The following is an 18,409-nucleotide window of genomic DNA, read 5'->3' as shown; positions in this document are numbered from 1 at the left end:
ATGAAAACAAATAATTAGGGAATATTTCAACAACCAAAACCGTCAACTTCCTGGAGAGAGACTGAACTTGATCATGTTCATCATCACAGGTTTGATCCTCCAGGCCTGTCTGTAACCACCAATATCTGGAAGGAATACCCAGGGCTATACAAATGACTCAGGCAAATTCTCAAATCTCTACTGGCTTATGAGGAGAAAGCTTCATTTTAGATTTTATCAAAGATTGGAATAAGAGGTTTTTCAGATTAAATCCTCAGATATCCTAAAACTCAAGTCAAAATTTTAATTTCTCACAGAACTTGTTTGTAAAGATTGGCTTAGATCACATATTTCCTGCAAGCAGGACTGCCAGTTGCCCTCTCTCTGCATACTCAACTTTACAGAAGGGATCAGACAAGTGAGGCAGGACCCAACATCATGCAGATCTTGCACCTGATAAATACTAAAAGTAAGGCTCATCCATCCTGAGGGGAGAATGGAGGTGGGGAGAGGCTGAAAAGAAGAGAAGCAAAGAGTACAGCGGTCCCTGTAAACTCAGACTGGGGGGTTCAGAAAGCAGCTCGTCTGGGGGTGCTCGACTGCATGCCAATGCACAGGGGGCCAAGGAAGCAGCCCTACCATCCAACTCCTTCTCAATGGAGTCCATCCTGTGCGTAACTTCATCCTGAAGAGATTCCACATGGGTCAGCAGGTTAAACTGCCACTGGTGCTGGGAGCTCAGCAGCCCCTCTCCACCTCTGTCCAGCAGCTTCCGAGCAGGGGCTTCTTCTGGTAGGGCCTTTTTGGAGACATATTCCTTCACCTGGGGATGCAATGGCATGGAAATTACTGAATGGAGATAGCCCCTGGCCCATTTTTCAACCAGCCAGCATTTCCAGCCACCTGAAATACTAGCTGCAGTTTCAATACTCCAAATCCCTACCTCCCTTTCCTATTTCCCACTTAGGAACTGGGCAGGAGCTTGCCCACTGTACCAATTCCAACTACCTCAGGGTAGCACTCTAGCTCAGGGGACCCACAGCTGCTTCCTACTGACTGGGCCAATGTCCTAGCCTAAAGTAAGCCTCACAGAATGGCTTCCAGAGCCCTGAGAGCTGATTAGAGCAGGGCTAGTGCAGACAAGGGTTAGTACACGGGAGTCACACCAACGCGTTTCAAGTCTCAGCTCCATCTCCTGCGAATGTGCGAGTCTGGATAGACTACTTCATGTCTCTGAGCCTCTGCTTTCTCGGTGGGAGGATGGGGGTACTAAAACCTATTTGGAAGGTTCATGAGGATGAAATAGGGTAAGGCACATAAAAGCAAGGCCAGCTTACAGTCAGCTTACCATCAATGGAAAAGACTGTTAGCCCTGGTTGCTTTGCTGAGGCCCAGTATTTCCTGGCTTTGTTTTATGTGCCAGATACCTCTAGGAAACCTGCCTGATCCACAGGACCACAAACCTTTTCTAGGATTTGGTAACTCAACCTTTCATTCATCCATTTGAAATGAAATAGATTCTAGCCAATATTTATTTAGTACTTACTATGTGCAAAACTGAGGGATTTTACTGAGGGATTTTCACAAATATGTTCCACAGTAACTGAGGGGGCTTCACTGGCCCCATTCTACAGGCGAGAAAACAGGTCTGGTGAGGAAGGTGAAGTAACCCGCTCAGAATCACACAGTAAGGGGCTGAGCTCAGAACTGAAACTGCGTCTGTCTCAAAAGACTGTGTTCTTACCACCTTGCCCAACACTGTTTAGACATAGTCAAGGGCACAAGGATGCATGAGATACAATCCCCTCCCTTGAGGGGCTTGTAATCTAGGATCCCCTTGGCACTATGCAGCAATGTATTTAACACTGGTGACACCAACCTGCAGGAGAAAGTCTGGGAAGTAAGGATGATGAGACAGAGAAACTCTCAAATCATACAAAGCCTCACTGACAACTGAGGACAGGGCACAATGAGCCTAGAGAGCAGTTAGAGATGAAAACACCGGCAATGAGGTGATACAAGGGGGTTCTAGAAGAGAATGACTTGAATAACAAAAAACCAAAAGTGGCTCTTGGGAAAACTGATGAAACCAGCAATATTTTGACAAAGTGTACCATTTTTACCACAGGGCTTCAAAGTTAAAAGTCAAAATAAAGCTATCATACAACTGGATTGAAAAAATTCTGCCTAACAAAACATTTGACGCATCGTTTGCTCATGCTAAGAATTAACATCTAGGTGCAATTATAATGCAAACTGCCTTAAAGAAAAGATGAGTTTTCCTAATCCATATCTCCTTGCTACTTCCCACCTCTCCCTCCCTCTGCACCCGCGCCCCCCACCCCACGTGCTACACTTGACTATGCCGTTTTGTGGGTGCTTCCTGGAACCAAGGATCTTTGGCTTAAGTGGGCTCTCCTGACTTTGCACCCATTTTGGCAAACCAAAAAATATCTATGGTAAGCAAATTTAAATACAGTTTTATTAATAAATATCTTCCATAGAGCATTCAAACTAGGAGGATAACTTACAAGCATTCACGCAATGAATGAAGAACAAGTACAAGGCAGCCACATACCTTTGGGGAGCTGGGTTTGGGGTCACTGTCCCCCTTGCTCCTGTCTTGGTCTAGAGGCCAGCCCAGGCGCGGGGAAAGGGAATCATTGCCGTTCTCATGGAGGGGGTTGACCGCATCGTCGAGGGCAGAGCCCCTCGTCTCCACCACCAGCTTCTGCTCCACAGCAGGGTAATAGGCGCGGGGCTTCTGGTAGCAATGCTCACTGGTGATATAGGATTCCTCCACAGAACGCGGCAGGGGCAGGGCCAGGGGCCTGGGCTTCTCCACTGCCCCGTTCAAAGTTCTATAGCTTGGAGCTTCCTCCTTGCTCCTGGTGTCAGTGACAGGGATGTTTCTGAAATGAGATCTCCCCTCCCCTGAGTGCTGTTTCCAAGGCTGGCACCACAGCGGCAGATCAGGATGCTCCCGGCTTCTGTTGAGAGGACAAAGAGGACATGGGCTTTGGAGTAACTGGCACCATTGCAGGGGTTCTCAATTCCTAAATACTCTCCCAGTAGGGACAGCAGCTCCACCTGGGCCATCTGACCACACATCACCATTTGCTAAACAAGAGCGAATGTGAATCCGTGGTCTCCTAGGAGACCACTCCTTAGTGAGCTCCCACTGTGGTCACACACAGTGAGTGGGACTGGACTCTCAGTCAGAAGACCTGACTGGATTTCAACTCTGGGACAACTCACTCAACCAGCATCATTCCTAGTTCCTCCTCTGTGAAACTGGGCTAATTATCTGTCTGATCTGTCTGCTATTGTAAACCAAAAATAAAATTCTAAGCCCCTCAACCAACCTGAATGGACCCCTCCTCTTGGCCAAGAGCATTCCAACATTAACCTGAAACACTAGTTCAGGCCATGATGGGAAGGGAGTCAGACAAGCCACATTATACCCTTCTCCCTTTGGAATTCATGCACAACTGACCAGCATGAACATTAAAACGGGCCGGGGGCTCACACCTGTAATCCCAGCACTTTGGGAGGCCGAGGCAGGAGGATCACGAGGTCAGGAGATCGAGACCATCCTGGCTAACACGGTGAAACCCCGTCTCTACTAAAAATACAAAAAAAATTAGCTGGACGTGGTGGCGGGTGCCTGTTGTCCCAACTACTTGGGAGGCTGAGGCAGGAGAATGGCGTGAACCCAGGAGGCAGAGCTTGCAGTGAGCCAAGATTGCGCCACTGCACTCCAGCCTGGGCGACACAGCAAGACTCCGTCTCAAAAAACAAAAAACAAAACAAAAAAAAACATTAAAATAGAGACCCTCAGACTGACAAAACAGACTGTAGCAATTAAGATACCAACATAACAGATAGCAGGTACTGAAAGAAATCAAAGTATTTTACCCCAAAATATATTTCTTTGACATAATTTGAACTAGCCCTGGAAGCTGTCTCTTGTGGGGAAATCTACATTCTATAGAGAACCTCCTTTCCTTTCCAGGTCCTTTCCTGATCCAGGAGAAAATTAAGGAAGAGTTTGGCACCTTTTTAGGTCTGATAAGAAACATTTACAATCTGTTCTCTCTGAAGCCTGCTACCTGGAGGCTTCATCTACATGGTAAGAACCTTGGTCTCCACAACCCCTTATTTTAACCCAGACACTCCTTTCTTTCTTTCTTTTTTTTTTTTTTTTTGAGACGGAGTTTCGCTCTTGTTGCCCAGGCTGGAGTGCAATGGTGCAATCTCGGCTCACCACAACCTCCACCTCCCAGGTTCAAGCGATTCTCCTGCCTCAGCCTCCCAAGTAGCTGGGATTACAGGCATGTGTCACCATGCCCAGCTAATTTTGTATTTTTAGTAGAGATGGAGTTTCTACATGTTGGTCAGGCTGGTCTCGAACTCCCAACCTCAGGTGATCCGCCCACCTTGGCCTCCCAAAGTGCTGGGAGCCCAAAGGCGTGAGCCACCAAGCCTGGCGACTGGCCTTTAGATAATAACTTGACTCTTTAGATAATAACTTAACTCTTTCAACCAATTGCCAATCAGAAAATCTTTGAATCTACCTATGACCTGGAAGCCCACCCACCCCTCAAGTTGGTCTGCCTTTCTGGACCCAACCAATGTACTTCTTATATGTATTGATGTCTTATGTCTCCCTAAAATGTGTGAGACCAAGCTGTATGTAGCCTGACCACCTTGGGCTCATGTTCTCAGGACTTCCTGAGGGTGTCTCACAAGTCAAGGCCCTCATATTTGGCTCAGAATAAATATCTTCAAGTATTTTACAGAATTTGACTCTTTTTGCCAACACCATCAAACACTGAGTTTCATAACAATTAAGTGAATTAATGGTGGTAAAGTGCTCTTCAAATGTGACTTACTAAAAATAACCTTAACTTATTAATAAACAGTCACAATGATCCCAGCATGTAATGGCATTTGATTACAAAAATGCAATGATTACCCAGGGGTTAAAAAAATAAAATCAACTGTCCTTTATGTATAGGTCATTAATGATAAAGCTTCTAAAAATTATTCTGAAAATTTATTCACACCATTCCAAAGAAAAAAAGTTTGTTATTAAAGAAAAGAACAGGGATTCTTATCCTTTTTAGGGCCACAGACTCCTGTGAGCATCTACTGAAAGCTGTGCCTCCATGTATGTGCACATAAAATGCTGTGGATGCCTTCCTGTACCTTCCTGTGAAAGTGGAAGTGGTCATATACATGAAGGCATAGAGTGATGTTACAGAACTAAAATTCTGCTCCCAAGAGCCTGCAACTATCCCGTCTCAGCTCTCCCACTCCAGCAATCACATACCACTGCTAGCCACTGAGGAAGAGGGGAAACAATTGGCATCAATTGTTTAGATCACCTCCAGACAGGGTATCAGCCTGTCCCAGGAGCCTACCCAGGACCCAGACACACCACTAAAACTGCTCAGGGGAAATGGGAGTCATTGTTAACTTTCAGGTCCACTACCTGTTAACATGGAACACACGAACCATAGTACAGACCTGCTCTTTATTAAAAAAACCATTAAAGTCTCTGCTTCCTCCCACCTACAATTTTCATCCTTCCAACTGCGATCTGAAGGTGCTACTTCTCACAAGCATGACCCTGCCATTTCCTTGTAAGCCCTGTCAGTCATGAAGAAGGTAAGCACAGCCATCCAGGCCATGTTTTTTATGATGACAGATGCTCTGAAGTTACTCCCAGTTTTATTGTTTGTCTTTGAAAATAAATTCACCAGGTCACTGGGGAACAATATTTCTGAGAATAAAGACCCAGAGCCCATGACAACAGAGACCATCCATGAATACAGAGACATACTGGGGCCACCTTCCCCTTTCCCAGGATCTTTTCTCCATTTGTAAGAAGTACCAAGATCTTCCTATGCCCTCTTCTGAATTGCTAGAAGACAGATTTAATTCTACTACAAACAAAGTAATTTCTCTAAAGATGGAGGATCTAGATGAGGATTCAGAAGGGACAAGGGGCTAGGCACAGTGGCTCATGCCTGTAATCCCAGCACTTTAGGAGGCCGAGGCAGGCAAAGCACTTGAGCCCAGGAGTTCGAGACCAGCCTGGGCAACATGGCAAAACCCAGTCTCTACTAAAAATATGAAAACTAGCCAGGTGCGGTGGTACATGCCTGCAATCCCAGCTACTGGGGAGGCTGAGGCATAAGAATCGCTTGAACTCGGGAGGCAGAAGTTGCAGTGAGCCGCGATCATACCACTGCACTCCAGCCTGGGTGACAGAGTGAGACCCTTGTCTCAAAAACATAAAAAAAGAAAGGGCAAGGCTTCAGAATATGGGCCAGGGCCAGGAACACTGGCATTTCAGTAAGAAAAAAGAGAACAGCATCTGACAGAACCCTCAAATGAAAAGAAATGCAGGCGCCTATAGTCCCAGCTACTCAGGAGGCTGAGGTGGGAGGATAACAATTATTATTTTTAAAAAGTTCAGCCCTATTAAGACTGTCGAGAAGAAAATAATAAAAATAAAAGAAATATGAGCCAGACACAGTGGCTCACACCTATATCCCCAGCACTTTGGGAGGGCAAGGCAGGTAGATCACTTGACCAGCCTGGGCAACACAGAAAGACTCCATCTCTAAAAAAAAAAAAAAAAAAAAAAAAAAAAAAAAAAAAAAAAAAAAAAATTTAAAGAAATATAGCAAAGTTTACAATCAGGAGTAGCCCTGAGGTTTCCCAGGCACTCACGTGGACCACCATCGACCTACTTCATTTAATTGCTGCCATCTCATTAAAAACAAACTCATTTGGTTTATATGGGGTTACGTTTTCCTGTTTTATGAAATGTGAGGAAATAGCTAGTCTCTGACATCCTATCCAGGGCCGTCATTTGATTTAGTTCACCTCAACAGATTCTGCCACAGCAACTGCTAATTGCCCCAGCATCCAACCTCTCCTTCTCCTTTTATCCCCACCCCCACCCCTACTCCTAAGTATAAGCAGGGCCTGTGGCCACCTGCCCAGCCTGCCCTGCCATTAGGCCTGTCCATGAAACTATTTGCCCTCCCTCTTCTTTCTCTTTTCCCCCACCTGGGGACTGGGGTAGAGCTGAGGTGCAGGTGAAACTGCTTCAACCATGCAAATGGGTGGTATCCCAAGAGAATGCCAGAGCAATAAGACAAAAGGAACCTAAGACCATGCAGATAAGGGGAACCCTAAGAGAATGCTGGAGCTGTAAGACAGAAGGAAACAAAGTTCCCAACCCGACAGATGGAATCCTGGAGAAAGGTCTCCTACCTAGCCTAGATCCCTGCCTAGCCTTGAACCATTCATTTATATGAGAAAGAAACTTCTGTTTTGTTTGAGCCTCTATGTGGGGGGTCCTTGTTATAGCACCTCAGCTTTTACCCAAACCAACGCAGACCCAATGTTCCCTCCTCCACCACCTTTGTCACGCAGATCTTGAAGCCAGGCCTCTGTGTGCCAGAGAGCACAAGAGGAAGCAGATTCCCATCTCACCATCTCAGGGTCCTGATACTCCACTCTGCCTGACACCAGGCCTCCTCTAGGCCTAATCAGCACAAAGGAAATCCTATCCAGGAGCAGCCTATCAAGTCTTAACTCAGTCATGGCACTAGTCTGCCACTGTTTACAACTTAAATAAAAGCAGTCCCTGACATAGACTATACTAAAACCAAAAGAAAGCTCACAAGGTCATGCAGTATCACATAGAGAGACAGTTCGAAAAGTACCTGACAGAGCCAGGATTTGGATTCTAGTCCAGGCTCCACCCATGGAAACCATGGAAGAGGCCTACCCCACTCAAGGCCCTGTTGCTGTATTTGGTAAAGTAGGGTAGGTTATAACAGCCAAGAGACCGACCGGGCGCAGTGGCCCACGCCTGTTATCACAGCACTTTGGGAGGCCGAGATGGGCGGATCAGTTGAGGCCAGGAGCTCGAGACCAGCCTGGCCAACATGGTGAAACCCCGTCTCTACTAAAAATACAAAAATTAGGCCAGGCGCAGTGGCTCACGCCTGTAATCTCAGCACTTTGGGAGGCTGAGGCGGGTGGATCGCAAGGTCAGGAGATCAAGACCATCCTGGCTAACACGGTGAAACACTGTATCTACTAAAAATACAAAAAAATTAGCCGGGCGTGGTGGCAGGCGCCTGTAGTCCCAGCTACTCAGGAGGCTGAGGCAGGAGAATGGCGTGAACCCAGGAGGCGGAGCTTGCAGTAAGCCAAGATCATGCCACTGGACTCCAGTCTGGGTGACAGAGCGAGACTCGGTCTCAAAAAAAAAAAAAATTATCCAGGTGTGGTGGCATGTGCCTGTAATCCTAGCAACTCAGGAGTTTAAGGCAGGAGAATCGCTTGAACCCAGGAGGTGGAGGTAGCAGTGAGCCAAGATCACGCCACTGCATTCCAGCCTGGGTGAGTGAGTGAGACTCTGTCTCAAGAACAACACAACAACAACAAAAAGCCAACAGACTCCAGTAAGAGCCACATGTGTTTATCACAGCTTACATGAAGTTGGGTCATCTGACATATAGAATGCAACCACAAGAGGAAATTCACACTAAATTTCATTCTCTGGCCACTAAAAGCCAGAAGTCCAGCTCCAAAAGGTTTAAAGCTTTTCTGTATGAGCAAACCACCAAGAGACATTTTTACTGAGCAACCACTGTGCTAGAGAACAGGCCTGCCAAAAATATCTGTTCCAGCAGCTTTTTCAATTTTACCTTTTTTACAAATCAAGAATGTTTAGAATGAGCTGAGGCAAGCCCTGGCATGGTGGCTCACGCCTGTAATCCCAGCACTTAGGCCAAGATGGGTGGGTCACCTGAGGTCACCTGGCCAACATCGTGAAACCCCGTCTCTACTAAAAATACAAAAATCAGCCGGGCTTGGTGGCGGGCACTTATAATCTCAGCTACTCAGGAGGCTGAGGCAGGAGAATCACTTGAACCCTGGAGGTGGAGGTTGCAGTGAACCGAGATCACGCCACTGCACTCCAGCCTGGGTGACAGAGCAAGGCTCTGTCTCAGAAAAAAAAAAAAAGAATGAGCTGAGTTGCTTGAGCCCAGGAGCTTGAGGTTGCAGTGCTTGATGATCGCACCTGTGAGTAGCCACTGCACTTCAGCCTGGGAAATAAAGCAAGACTCCATCTCTCGTTAAAAAAAAAAAAAAGGAATATTTAGCATGAAAGGGATAAACAAAATGTGGCATACACATAAAACAAGTTATTACTCAGCCTTAAAAAGGGAGGAAATTCTTACATATGCTATAACATGGATGAACTTTGAGGACACTATGCTAAGCCAGTCACAAAAAGACAAACACTATATGACTCTACTTACATGAGGTCTCTAGAGAAGTCAAATTCAGAGAGGCAGAAAGTAGAATACTGGTTGTCAGGGGCTTTGGGGAAAGGGAAATGGAGAGCTGTTGCTAAAGGGTATAGAACTTCAGTTTCACAAGGGTTTTAGAGACTGGTTATAAAACAACATGAATGACAACTGTGCAGAACTGTACACTTAAAAATGGTTAAGATGGGGCCGGGTGCAGTGGCTCACACCTGTAATCCCAGAAATTTGGGAGGCCGAGGTGGGTGGATCACCTGAGGTCAGGAGTTCAAGACAAGCCTGGCCAACATGGTGAAACCCTGTCTCTAGCAAAAATACAAAAATTAGCCGGGTGTGGTGGCGTGCGCCTGTATTCCCAGCTACTCAGGAGGCTGAGGCAGGAGAATCACTTGAATCTGGGAGGCGGAAGTTGCAGTGAGCGGAGATCACACCACTGCACTCCAGCCTGGGCGACAGAGCGAGACTCTGTCTCAAAAAAAAAAAAAAAAGGTTAAGATGGTAAATTTTATATTATGTATATCTTACAGCAATTAAAAACAAATAACTCAGCCAGGTGCAGTGGCTCATGCCTGTAATCCCAGCACTTTGGGAGCCCGAGGTGGGTGGATCACTTGAGGTCAGGAGTTCAAGACCAGCCTGGCCAACATGGTAAAACCCTTTATCTACAGAAAACACAAAAAATTAGCCAGGCATGGTGGCATGCGCCTGTAGTCCCAACTACTTGGGAGGCTGAAGTGGGAGAATCGCTTGAACCCAGGAGGTGGAGGCTGCAGTGAGCCATGATCTCACCACTGCACTCCAGCCTGGGTGACAGAGTGAGACTCCATCTCAAAAAAAAAAACACTCAGAACTGTACGCCAAAACAAAAAACAAACCAAAATACACACACCATGTATTGATTCTGGTGGTGGCTTCACGGCTGCATACAATGTCAAAATTCAATGAACTCTTTTTTTTTTTGAGACAGAGTTTCGCTCTTATTGCCCAGGCTGGAGTGCAATGGCACGATCTCAGCTCACCACAACCTCCGCCTCCCGGGTTCAAGCAATGCTCCCGCCTCAGCCTCCCAAGTAGCTGAGATTACAGGCACACACCAGCACGCCTAGCTAATTTTTGTAATTTTAGTAGAGACAGGGTTTCACCATGTTGGTCAGGCTGGTCTCGAACTCCTGACCTCATGATCCGCCTGCTTCGGCCTCCCAAAGTACTAGGATTACAGGCATGAGCCACCATGCCCGGCCTCAATGAACTCTTAAAGTGGATGAACCTAATTATATGTAAGATATTACTCAATAAAGTTTTTTTTTTTTTTAAAGAATGTTTATCCTGAAACTGATAATTTTTAGTAAAGGTCTCAAACTCAGTTTTATGATTTGATTGCTATGGTAGCTTTCCAATTTCTCAGATTTACTCAGCCCCCAGACCATGCCAAACAGACTGCTCCCAGCACTGCAGGTGCCACACTTACTGCAAGATGCTCATCTTGAGCTGCAGGCCATGCAGAACCTCAATCACTCTCTGCACATCACCAAGAAGCTGGTGGGTGGCCACGATCTTCTTGGCATTCTGATGGGAGTAGTTCTCTTCTAGAAATGCCAGGCCATGCATATGTCCCCTGCTCAGCCACTCCTTGTCATACCAGTACTTGAAGCCAGGCCTCTGACCTACAGCAGTGACAACAAGAGAGTTAAAACAAGGCCTGAAGGAAACCCAGGCCATTTCATCACTCTCACACAATTATCATACCAACTACTGGAAGAATAGATTAGTATACTCATTTTGTTCATTTATTCATCCAGTGTACATTTTCTTGGCACCTACAATATGCTGGGCTCTCTATTAGGTAGTGGGGATAAGGTAGTGAATAAGGCATGTACTTCCTCATTTCCTGGAACTGGCCAGAGGTGAGCTGGGCACCTAGATTATCTCTAAATTTATATCATAATATTATCTCCCCTACTTAAAACCTTCCACTGCCTCCTACTGCTCAAAGGAGAATACCCAAAGCCCTAACTCTCTAACTCTGGCTTACTGAGGCCCACAGGACCCAGTTCCTTCCTGTCTTCCCCTCCATAGCCTTACACTGGCCTCATTTCAGTTTCTGAAACACATCAAACTCTTTCCAGCCTCAAGACCTTCACTTGCGCATCCCTTCTGTCTGCAGCACTATTCCCTAAGCCTTTGCAGGTTTGGCTCCTTACCACCTCCTCAGAAAGGCTTTTATTTCTTTTCCTGCTTTGTTGACAGGGTCTCACTCTGTTGCCCAGGCTACAGTGCAGTGGCATGATCATGGCTCACTGCAGCCTCAACCTCCCTGGGCTCAGGTGATCCTCCCACCTCAGCCTCCCGAGTATCTGGGACTACAGGTGTGCACCACCATGCCTGGCTAATTTTTCTTTCTTTCTTTCATTTTTTTTTTGATGGGGTTTTGCCATGTTGCCCAGGAGTGGGGCCTTCTGCTACTTCCCAAAGTTGAGAGCATCATCAGTGCCTCAAGTCATCTTATCAATTTTCCCGTCACGGCATTCATCACTACCTTACACAGTCTTGTTTACTTAACTTGTTTTAACTTCTGTTTCTGGCTCCCAACCCAATTAAGAGCCAAAAGAGTAGGAACTATCTTGTTCATGGTTGTATCCCCAGTGCCTGGCAAAAGGCATCTTGAATGGACTTATCAAGTGAATGGAAAGATGCCTCGAGTCCCCCTGCAAATGTACCTTCTACCACCTAACTCAACAGATGATCAGGCCCCTTCCCTTCTCTGTACCTGTTATCCATTCATTAGAACAACATAGGAACTGGATGGCTTCAGCCATCCTATTTGTTACAGGGCTCCTTAGGAAGGACTGAAAACAAAAGCACATGTGACTTATCAACATGACCTGCTCCAAAGTCCCAGGGAAAAGCTTTCAACCAGACTGTTGTTGGACTGTCAATATCTATAAAAACCCTGAAACACCCAGGTGATTCCTATTAAGGTCTTTGAGCTACTTCTGGCTTTACTAATACACATGGTGGGGATACACCTTGATTCTGTTAAAACTATTTTTAAGTAGCCTTTAAAAAACGAATCTGTTAAACTTTTGGTCCAGCCCTCTGCAGAGTCAGTCTATAAAGGTAGACCCTGTGGCAGACATGCTGTGCTCAGTTCAAGGAAGAGTCTATTCACAGTATTGGCGATTAAAGTCGTAGAAGTTCAGTAAGTGCACAGGATTTGATGAAGATGGTGTGTGTGACTTCTAAAGAAGGAAAAGTAGAGAGAAGACACAGTAGGGAAAAAAAGATTTTTAAAAGGTATGCTAAGGAGCCTTCAGGAATATATGGGGGAACCCCAGAGGCAGCTGCTGCAGGCAGTGCCTAGAGCAGCAGGATTCAGAGCTGCACTACCTGTTTTACAAGGCAAAGGTATGAGACAACTGGTTCTCATCGCCTGTCTGGCATTAGCTGGTGGCGTGATCTTGGGCCAGTCATGTCCCTTCTGGACTTGTGTTTGTTCACCTGTCAAATCTTCTGACTATTCTTTCCTTGGGATAAAGGGACAAGTGGAGGCAGATGCTTCTAGTACAAGGAGACAGTGTCACAACAGAGGCCTTCAGGCCCAGAGGGGACCTGCATGCTGTTAAATGAACTGGTGGCCAGTCCCTCCCTAGACAACCAACAAAATCAAGAGATCTGGCTCTGCAAACCAGTTCTAATTCCAATTTGCTTTATGAGGAAAGTCAACTGTATCCTCAAGGATCAATTTCTTCCTCATAAGCAAAACTGGGAGTAGGAGAACCAGGCCCACTTCATCGGACAGAAAGGAGTAACGGAAGCAGAGGCTCTCAAGCACTGTCTAGCTCTAAAGGAATCAGGGGACTAGAGCTGAGGGAGAACCTTACAAGTGGTAATGGGAGACAATGTCACCATCCCATAGAAACCAAGACAATGAACTGCATATTTACAATCCACCCCTTCTAGAAAGGAGCAATCAAGAGCCACAGGTGACCCCTATAGCCATGGAACAAACTGATCCTGCAAAGGAATTAAGTCACTGCTCAGGGTGGCAACAGGCTCTACCCAACCATGCCTTCCTCCTTCCCCTCAAGGGCATTTCTCCCTTCACGATGGCAGTGATGTGATGAAGGGCAGATGTTGCCACAGGGGGCAAAGGCAAGTTTCTAACCCTCCAATAGCCCCCAAAAGCCAAAGACAGAGCCCACACGCCTATCCTCATGAGTCCTCAAGAAAAGGAAAAGGTGCCACTTCGGCAGCACATACACTAAAACAGGAACAATACAGAGAAGATTAGCATGGCCCCTACACAAGGATGACACTCAAACTTGTGAAGTTTCTACATTTTTCTACAGAGCTTCAATCAGGCAGGATGAAAGTTCTGGAGATCTGCTGTACAACACTGTGCTTATAGTTATTAACAACAATACTGTATTGTTGAGGGTAGATCTCATGCTTTTTTTTTTTTTTTTGAGACGAAGTTTTGCTCTTGTTGCCCTGGCTGGAGTGCATTGGCATGATCTCGGCTCACTGCAACCTCCACCACCTGGGTTCAAGTGATTCTCCTGCCTCAGCCTCCCAAGTAGCTGGGGTTACAGGCGCCTGTCACCATGCCCAGCTAGTTTTTGTATTTTTAGTAGAGATGGAGTTTCACCACATTGGCCAGGCTGGTCTCAAACTCCTGATCTCAGTTGATTCACCCGCCTTGGCCTCCCAAAGTGCTGGGATTACAGGCGTGAGCCACTGCGCCCGGCCTCATGCATTTTTTTTAAACCATAACTAAAGAAAAGGAAAAGTTCTAGCTCAAGGCCAGGCCTTCCACTAGGTGGGCCCCTTCACACATGTGCTCTTATTGCTACATTCCGGATAGCTGGCCACCAGGCAGGATAGCAACAGAGGCGAGGAGGAGCTGGAGTCTAGCCGATGCTGAAGAAATGAGTCTCAAGACCACAGACATTTAGAATGTGTCACAGCCAGCTGTGCCAAGGAAAAGGCTACATACTGTTATATCCCTGACTCCAGAAATCTCTACCTGGAGGGTCTTGGCAAACATAACAGGTGTATTTCTCGGGCACATTTTCTTCCAGTAATCCCATGCAGACCCCATGCTGCCAGCACTGGCACTCTTCACACTGTTAGAATTAAAGAAGCAACAAAAATTAAACTCAGAAGGTGTTCTCCATCCAAAAGTAAGACCCACCTGCTGAGGGGAGGGGCGTGGGAGGATAGAAGGAGAGGGGAGGAAGGAGCACTCCCTCCTGACTAACGTGGAACTGAGCTGCTGCCACACATCTGGAACTGCACTGTCCAATATGGTAGCCACTAGCCACATGTGGCTCTACATTGAAATTAACAAGGTAAGCTAAAAATTCAGTTCCTCAGTCCCACGAGTGACATCTTAAAGCTGAGTTTGAATTATGGCTGAGACACTCATTAGCTGTGTGACTTTGCACAGGTTAGTTCTCCTGGGCTTTATTTTCCCCATCTGCAAAATGGGATACACAATTCCTACCCTCCTCCTGGGGCTGTTTGTGAAGATTCAATGGGTCATATGTAAAAGCTCCTATTATAGAGCCCAGCACATAGCTTTATGTAATAAGCTACTATTAATACTATTAACCACTAATGAGCAAACCAATTCACTAAGACCCCTGCTGGAGTAATCATGGGTTAGTACTTTGCATTTATTCTCTCTAAACCTTACCAAAGATCACACAGCTATTGAAAGGCAAAGGTGGATGAGAACATAACCTGACTCATTGCTAAACCAGTTCTTTCAACCCAAGGCTCCACTTCCTTCCCTGAGTATTGAGGGGACAGGGGGAGAGGGCCAGAAGGCAGAGAGGGAAAGGAGGGAGTTGACAATGAGGGTTGCACTGGGAGACATGTGGACAGCCTGAGGATAGTAGGTCTGAGAGCTAAGGGTCCAGAGGAGGGAATGAAAAGGAAAGGCGAACTCCCGAGGAGATACTAGGGCACTTCAAGCAATTCCAAACCAGGACCCTAAACCTTTAACTACCCAACCAAACAAATTAGCCCTAGAAGGTGGACAGTGAGCTTCCTGACATGACCTTGATGGTGGCCCACCAGCCTGGCCACAAGGGACTAGAAATCCAGAGCTCAGATGGTCCTCAACCACTGGGAGTCACATAGGTCCTGGCATCAAGAGGGCTTCCCTGAGCAGATATAAGGCCTCTAGGAAGTTAATCACATCAGAATCAACGTGGGCAGAGCGGGAAGACAGGCTTTAGATATCTGTTTTAGATTCTTCAATTTACAGATGAGGAAACTAAGGCTCAGAGAAGATATGTAAAGCGACAAAAAGGCGGTCAGTAGCAGAAAACAGACTAACAATTAAAAATGAAAGTCTGTCTCACCAATGACTTCATGTTTTGAAAACCAGGATTCACCAAAAATGAATCAAATACAGTTCAGTTTCAAAATGGTAACTTTTTTTTTTTTTTTTTTTGAGATGGAGTCTCGCTCTGTCACCCAGGCTAGAGTGCAGTGGGACAATCTTGGCTCACTGCAACCTCTGCCTCCCAGGTTCAAGCCATTCTCCTGCCTCAGTCTCCTGAGTAGCTGGGACTATAGGCACAAGCCACCATGCCTGGCTAATTTTTTGTATTTTTAGTAGAGATGGGGTTTTACTGTGTTAGCCAGAATGGTCTCGATCTCATAACCTCATGATCCGCCTGCCTCGGCCTCCCAAAGTGCTGGGATTATAGGCATGAGCCACCGCGCCTGGCCAATGATAACTTTTTTCATGTGCGTGTAGCTAAAACACATTATTCCTTTAAATTAAGAAATGAATGAGAATAATAAACAAACTAAAAGAAAAAATACCTAAGAATAACCATAAGCATGTATTGCCTCTCTAAAAAAAAAAAAAATGTAAATACTATTTGAAGAACACACACAGAGACTTAAGTCAATGGTACAGTGCACCCTGTTCCTGGACAGCAAGAGTTAACATATGGATATCAATTATCCTTGGGTTAATTTATAAAAAGAATGTAGTCCCAGCCAAGCACAGTGGCTCATGCCTGTAATCCCAGCACTTTGGGAGGTCGAGGCGGGTGGATCACTTAAGGTCAGAAGTTCAAGATCAGCCTGGCCAACATGTTTGAAACCCCGTCTCCACTAAAAATACAAAAATTAGGGAGGCATGGTGGCAGGCGCCTGTAATCTCAGCTACTTGGGAGGCTGAAGCAGGTTCAAAATTGCTTGAACCTAGGAGGCGGAAGTTGCAGTGAGCCAAGATCACGCTACTACACTCCAGCCTGGGCAACAGAGCAAGATTCCATATCAGAAAAAAAAAAAAAAAAGTCTCAATAAAATAATAAATTAATAGCTTCAGAACTAGAAAAAATTCTAAAATTAACAGCTGGGAAATGTGTGAAAAAGAAAGAGCAATAAGGAGACACTAGCCATACCAGATATTTTAAAAATATTATAAAGGTACAATAATTAAAATAGAATTGTACGAGCAAATATACAGACAGATGAATCGCTGAAAGAGAGAACCAGAAAAGGATTCAAATGCATTTAGAAATGAAGTAAATAAAGGTGGCATTTCAAACAGTGAGGTATGGTATTAGTACAATGGGGAGCCATAGTTCTCACTATATACCTGGCAAAATTTCAGGTGGATCAAATATTTATATAGCTTAAAAAAAAGAAAAATGGGCCAGGCGCAGTGGCTCTTGTCTATAATCCCCGCGCTTTGGGAGGCCGAGGCGGGAGGATCTCCTGAAGTCAGGAGTTGGTCACCTGAGGTCAGCCTGGCCAACATGGTGAGACCTCATCTCTACTAAAAATACAAAAAATTAGCCAGGTGTGGTGGTACACACCTGTAGTCACAGCTACTCAGGAGGCTGAGGCAGGAGGATCACTTGAACCCACGAGAGGAAGGTTGCAGTGAACCAAGATCATGCCACTGCACTCCAGCCTGGGTGACAGAGCGAGGCTCCATCAAAAAAATAAAATAAAATAAAGTAAAATAAAATGTGATCCAACCATTATGCAGAAAATAAAATGGTTTTTAATTTACATATTGCTAAATGAAAAAAGATGTTAAAAATACTATACATGCGGCCAGGCACAGTGGTTTATGCCTGTAATTCCAGAACTTTGGGAGGCCGAGGTGGGCGGATCACCTGAGGTCGGGAATTCAAGACCAGCCTGAGGTCGGGAATTCAAGACCAGCCTGACCAACATGGAGAAACCCTGCCTCTACTAAAAATACAAAATTAGCCAAGCGTGGTGGTGCATGCCTGTAATCCCAGCCACTCGGGAGACTGAGGCAGGAGAATCACTTGAACCCGGGAGGTGGAGGTTGTAGTGAGCCGAGATCACACCATCGCACTACCCCAGCCTGGGCGACAAGAGCAAAACTCCATCGCAAAAAAAAAAAAAGAAAGAAAAGAAAAGAAAAGAAAATACTATACATAAAATGCAAACATTTGCATTTAGACAAAAAAAGACATGGTTGCAAAGCAATGTGAATGTACTTAATATCACTGACTTGCATGCTTAAAAATGGTTATAATGGTAACTTTTAGGCAGGGCAGGGTGGCTCACACCTGTAATCCTAGCACTTTGGGAAGCTGAGGAGGAAGGGTCATTTGAGGCCAGGAGTTTGAGACCAGCCTGAAAAACATAGCAAGACTCCATCTCTACAAAAAAAATTAAAGAAATTAGCAAGGTGTGATGTTGTGTGCATGTAGTCCCAGCTACTTAGGAGGCTGAGGTGGGACAATCACTTGAGCCCAGGAGCTGGAGGCTGCCATGAGCTGATTGTGCCTCTGTACTCCATCCTGGGTGACAAAGCAAGATCCTGTCTCAAAATAGGAAAATATAAAAATAAAAAGGGTAACTTTTAATGTTATGTGTATTTTACCAAAAAATTTTTAAAAGGAAAAAATACATTTGCTATTGTTTGTTTAGCCATAGAATGTTTCTGGAAGGATATACAAGAAACTGATAAGGGCTGACTCTAGGGAATGGGAGTTGGAGATAAGGTGGGGATAAGGTATTTCTCTGTGTGCTTTCTGGACTTTGAATTATGT

General features: G+C 45.5%; 1 protein-coding gene and 1 non-coding gene across 10 annotated transcripts in view; one reads left to right on the top strand and one right to left on the bottom strand.

Moving 5' to 3' along the window:
• PHF20 (PHD finger protein 20) overlaps positions 1-18,409 on the bottom strand; it is a 184,482-nt gene that overhangs the window by 8,728 nt on the left and 157,345 nt on the right. For all 9 annotated transcript variants that reach the window (XM_001165874.6, XM_054674689.2, XM_063802871.1 and 6 more), the window contains 4 exons: positions 14,371-14,470; positions 10,813-11,008; positions 2,558-2,969; positions 619-802 (listed from right to left, as the gene is read on the bottom strand). In XM_001165874.6, coding sequence (XP_001165874.4) covers positions 619-802; positions 2,558-2,969; positions 10,813-11,008; positions 14,371-14,470 — 892 coding nt within the window. The remainder of the gene's footprint in view (positions 1-618; positions 803-2,557; positions 2,970-10,812; positions 11,009-14,370; positions 14,471-18,409) is intronic.
• On the top strand, positions 13,583-13,688 carry LOC112206618 (U6 spliceosomal RNA). Its single transcript, XR_002941027.1, has one exon. It is a non-coding gene; the product is annotated as a U6 spliceosomal RNA (small nuclear RNA).

This window comes from Pan troglodytes, chromosome 21 (assembly GCF_028858775.2).
Source record: "Pan troglodytes isolate AG18354 chromosome 21, NHGRI_mPanTro3-v2.0_pri, whole genome shotgun sequence".
In the NCBI taxonomy this organism is placed as follows: Eukaryota; Metazoa; Chordata; class Mammalia; order Primates; family Hominidae; genus Pan; species Pan troglodytes.
The sequence above is the reverse complement of the archived record's forward strand: the minus strand, read 5'-3'. Positions and strand labels throughout refer to the sequence as shown.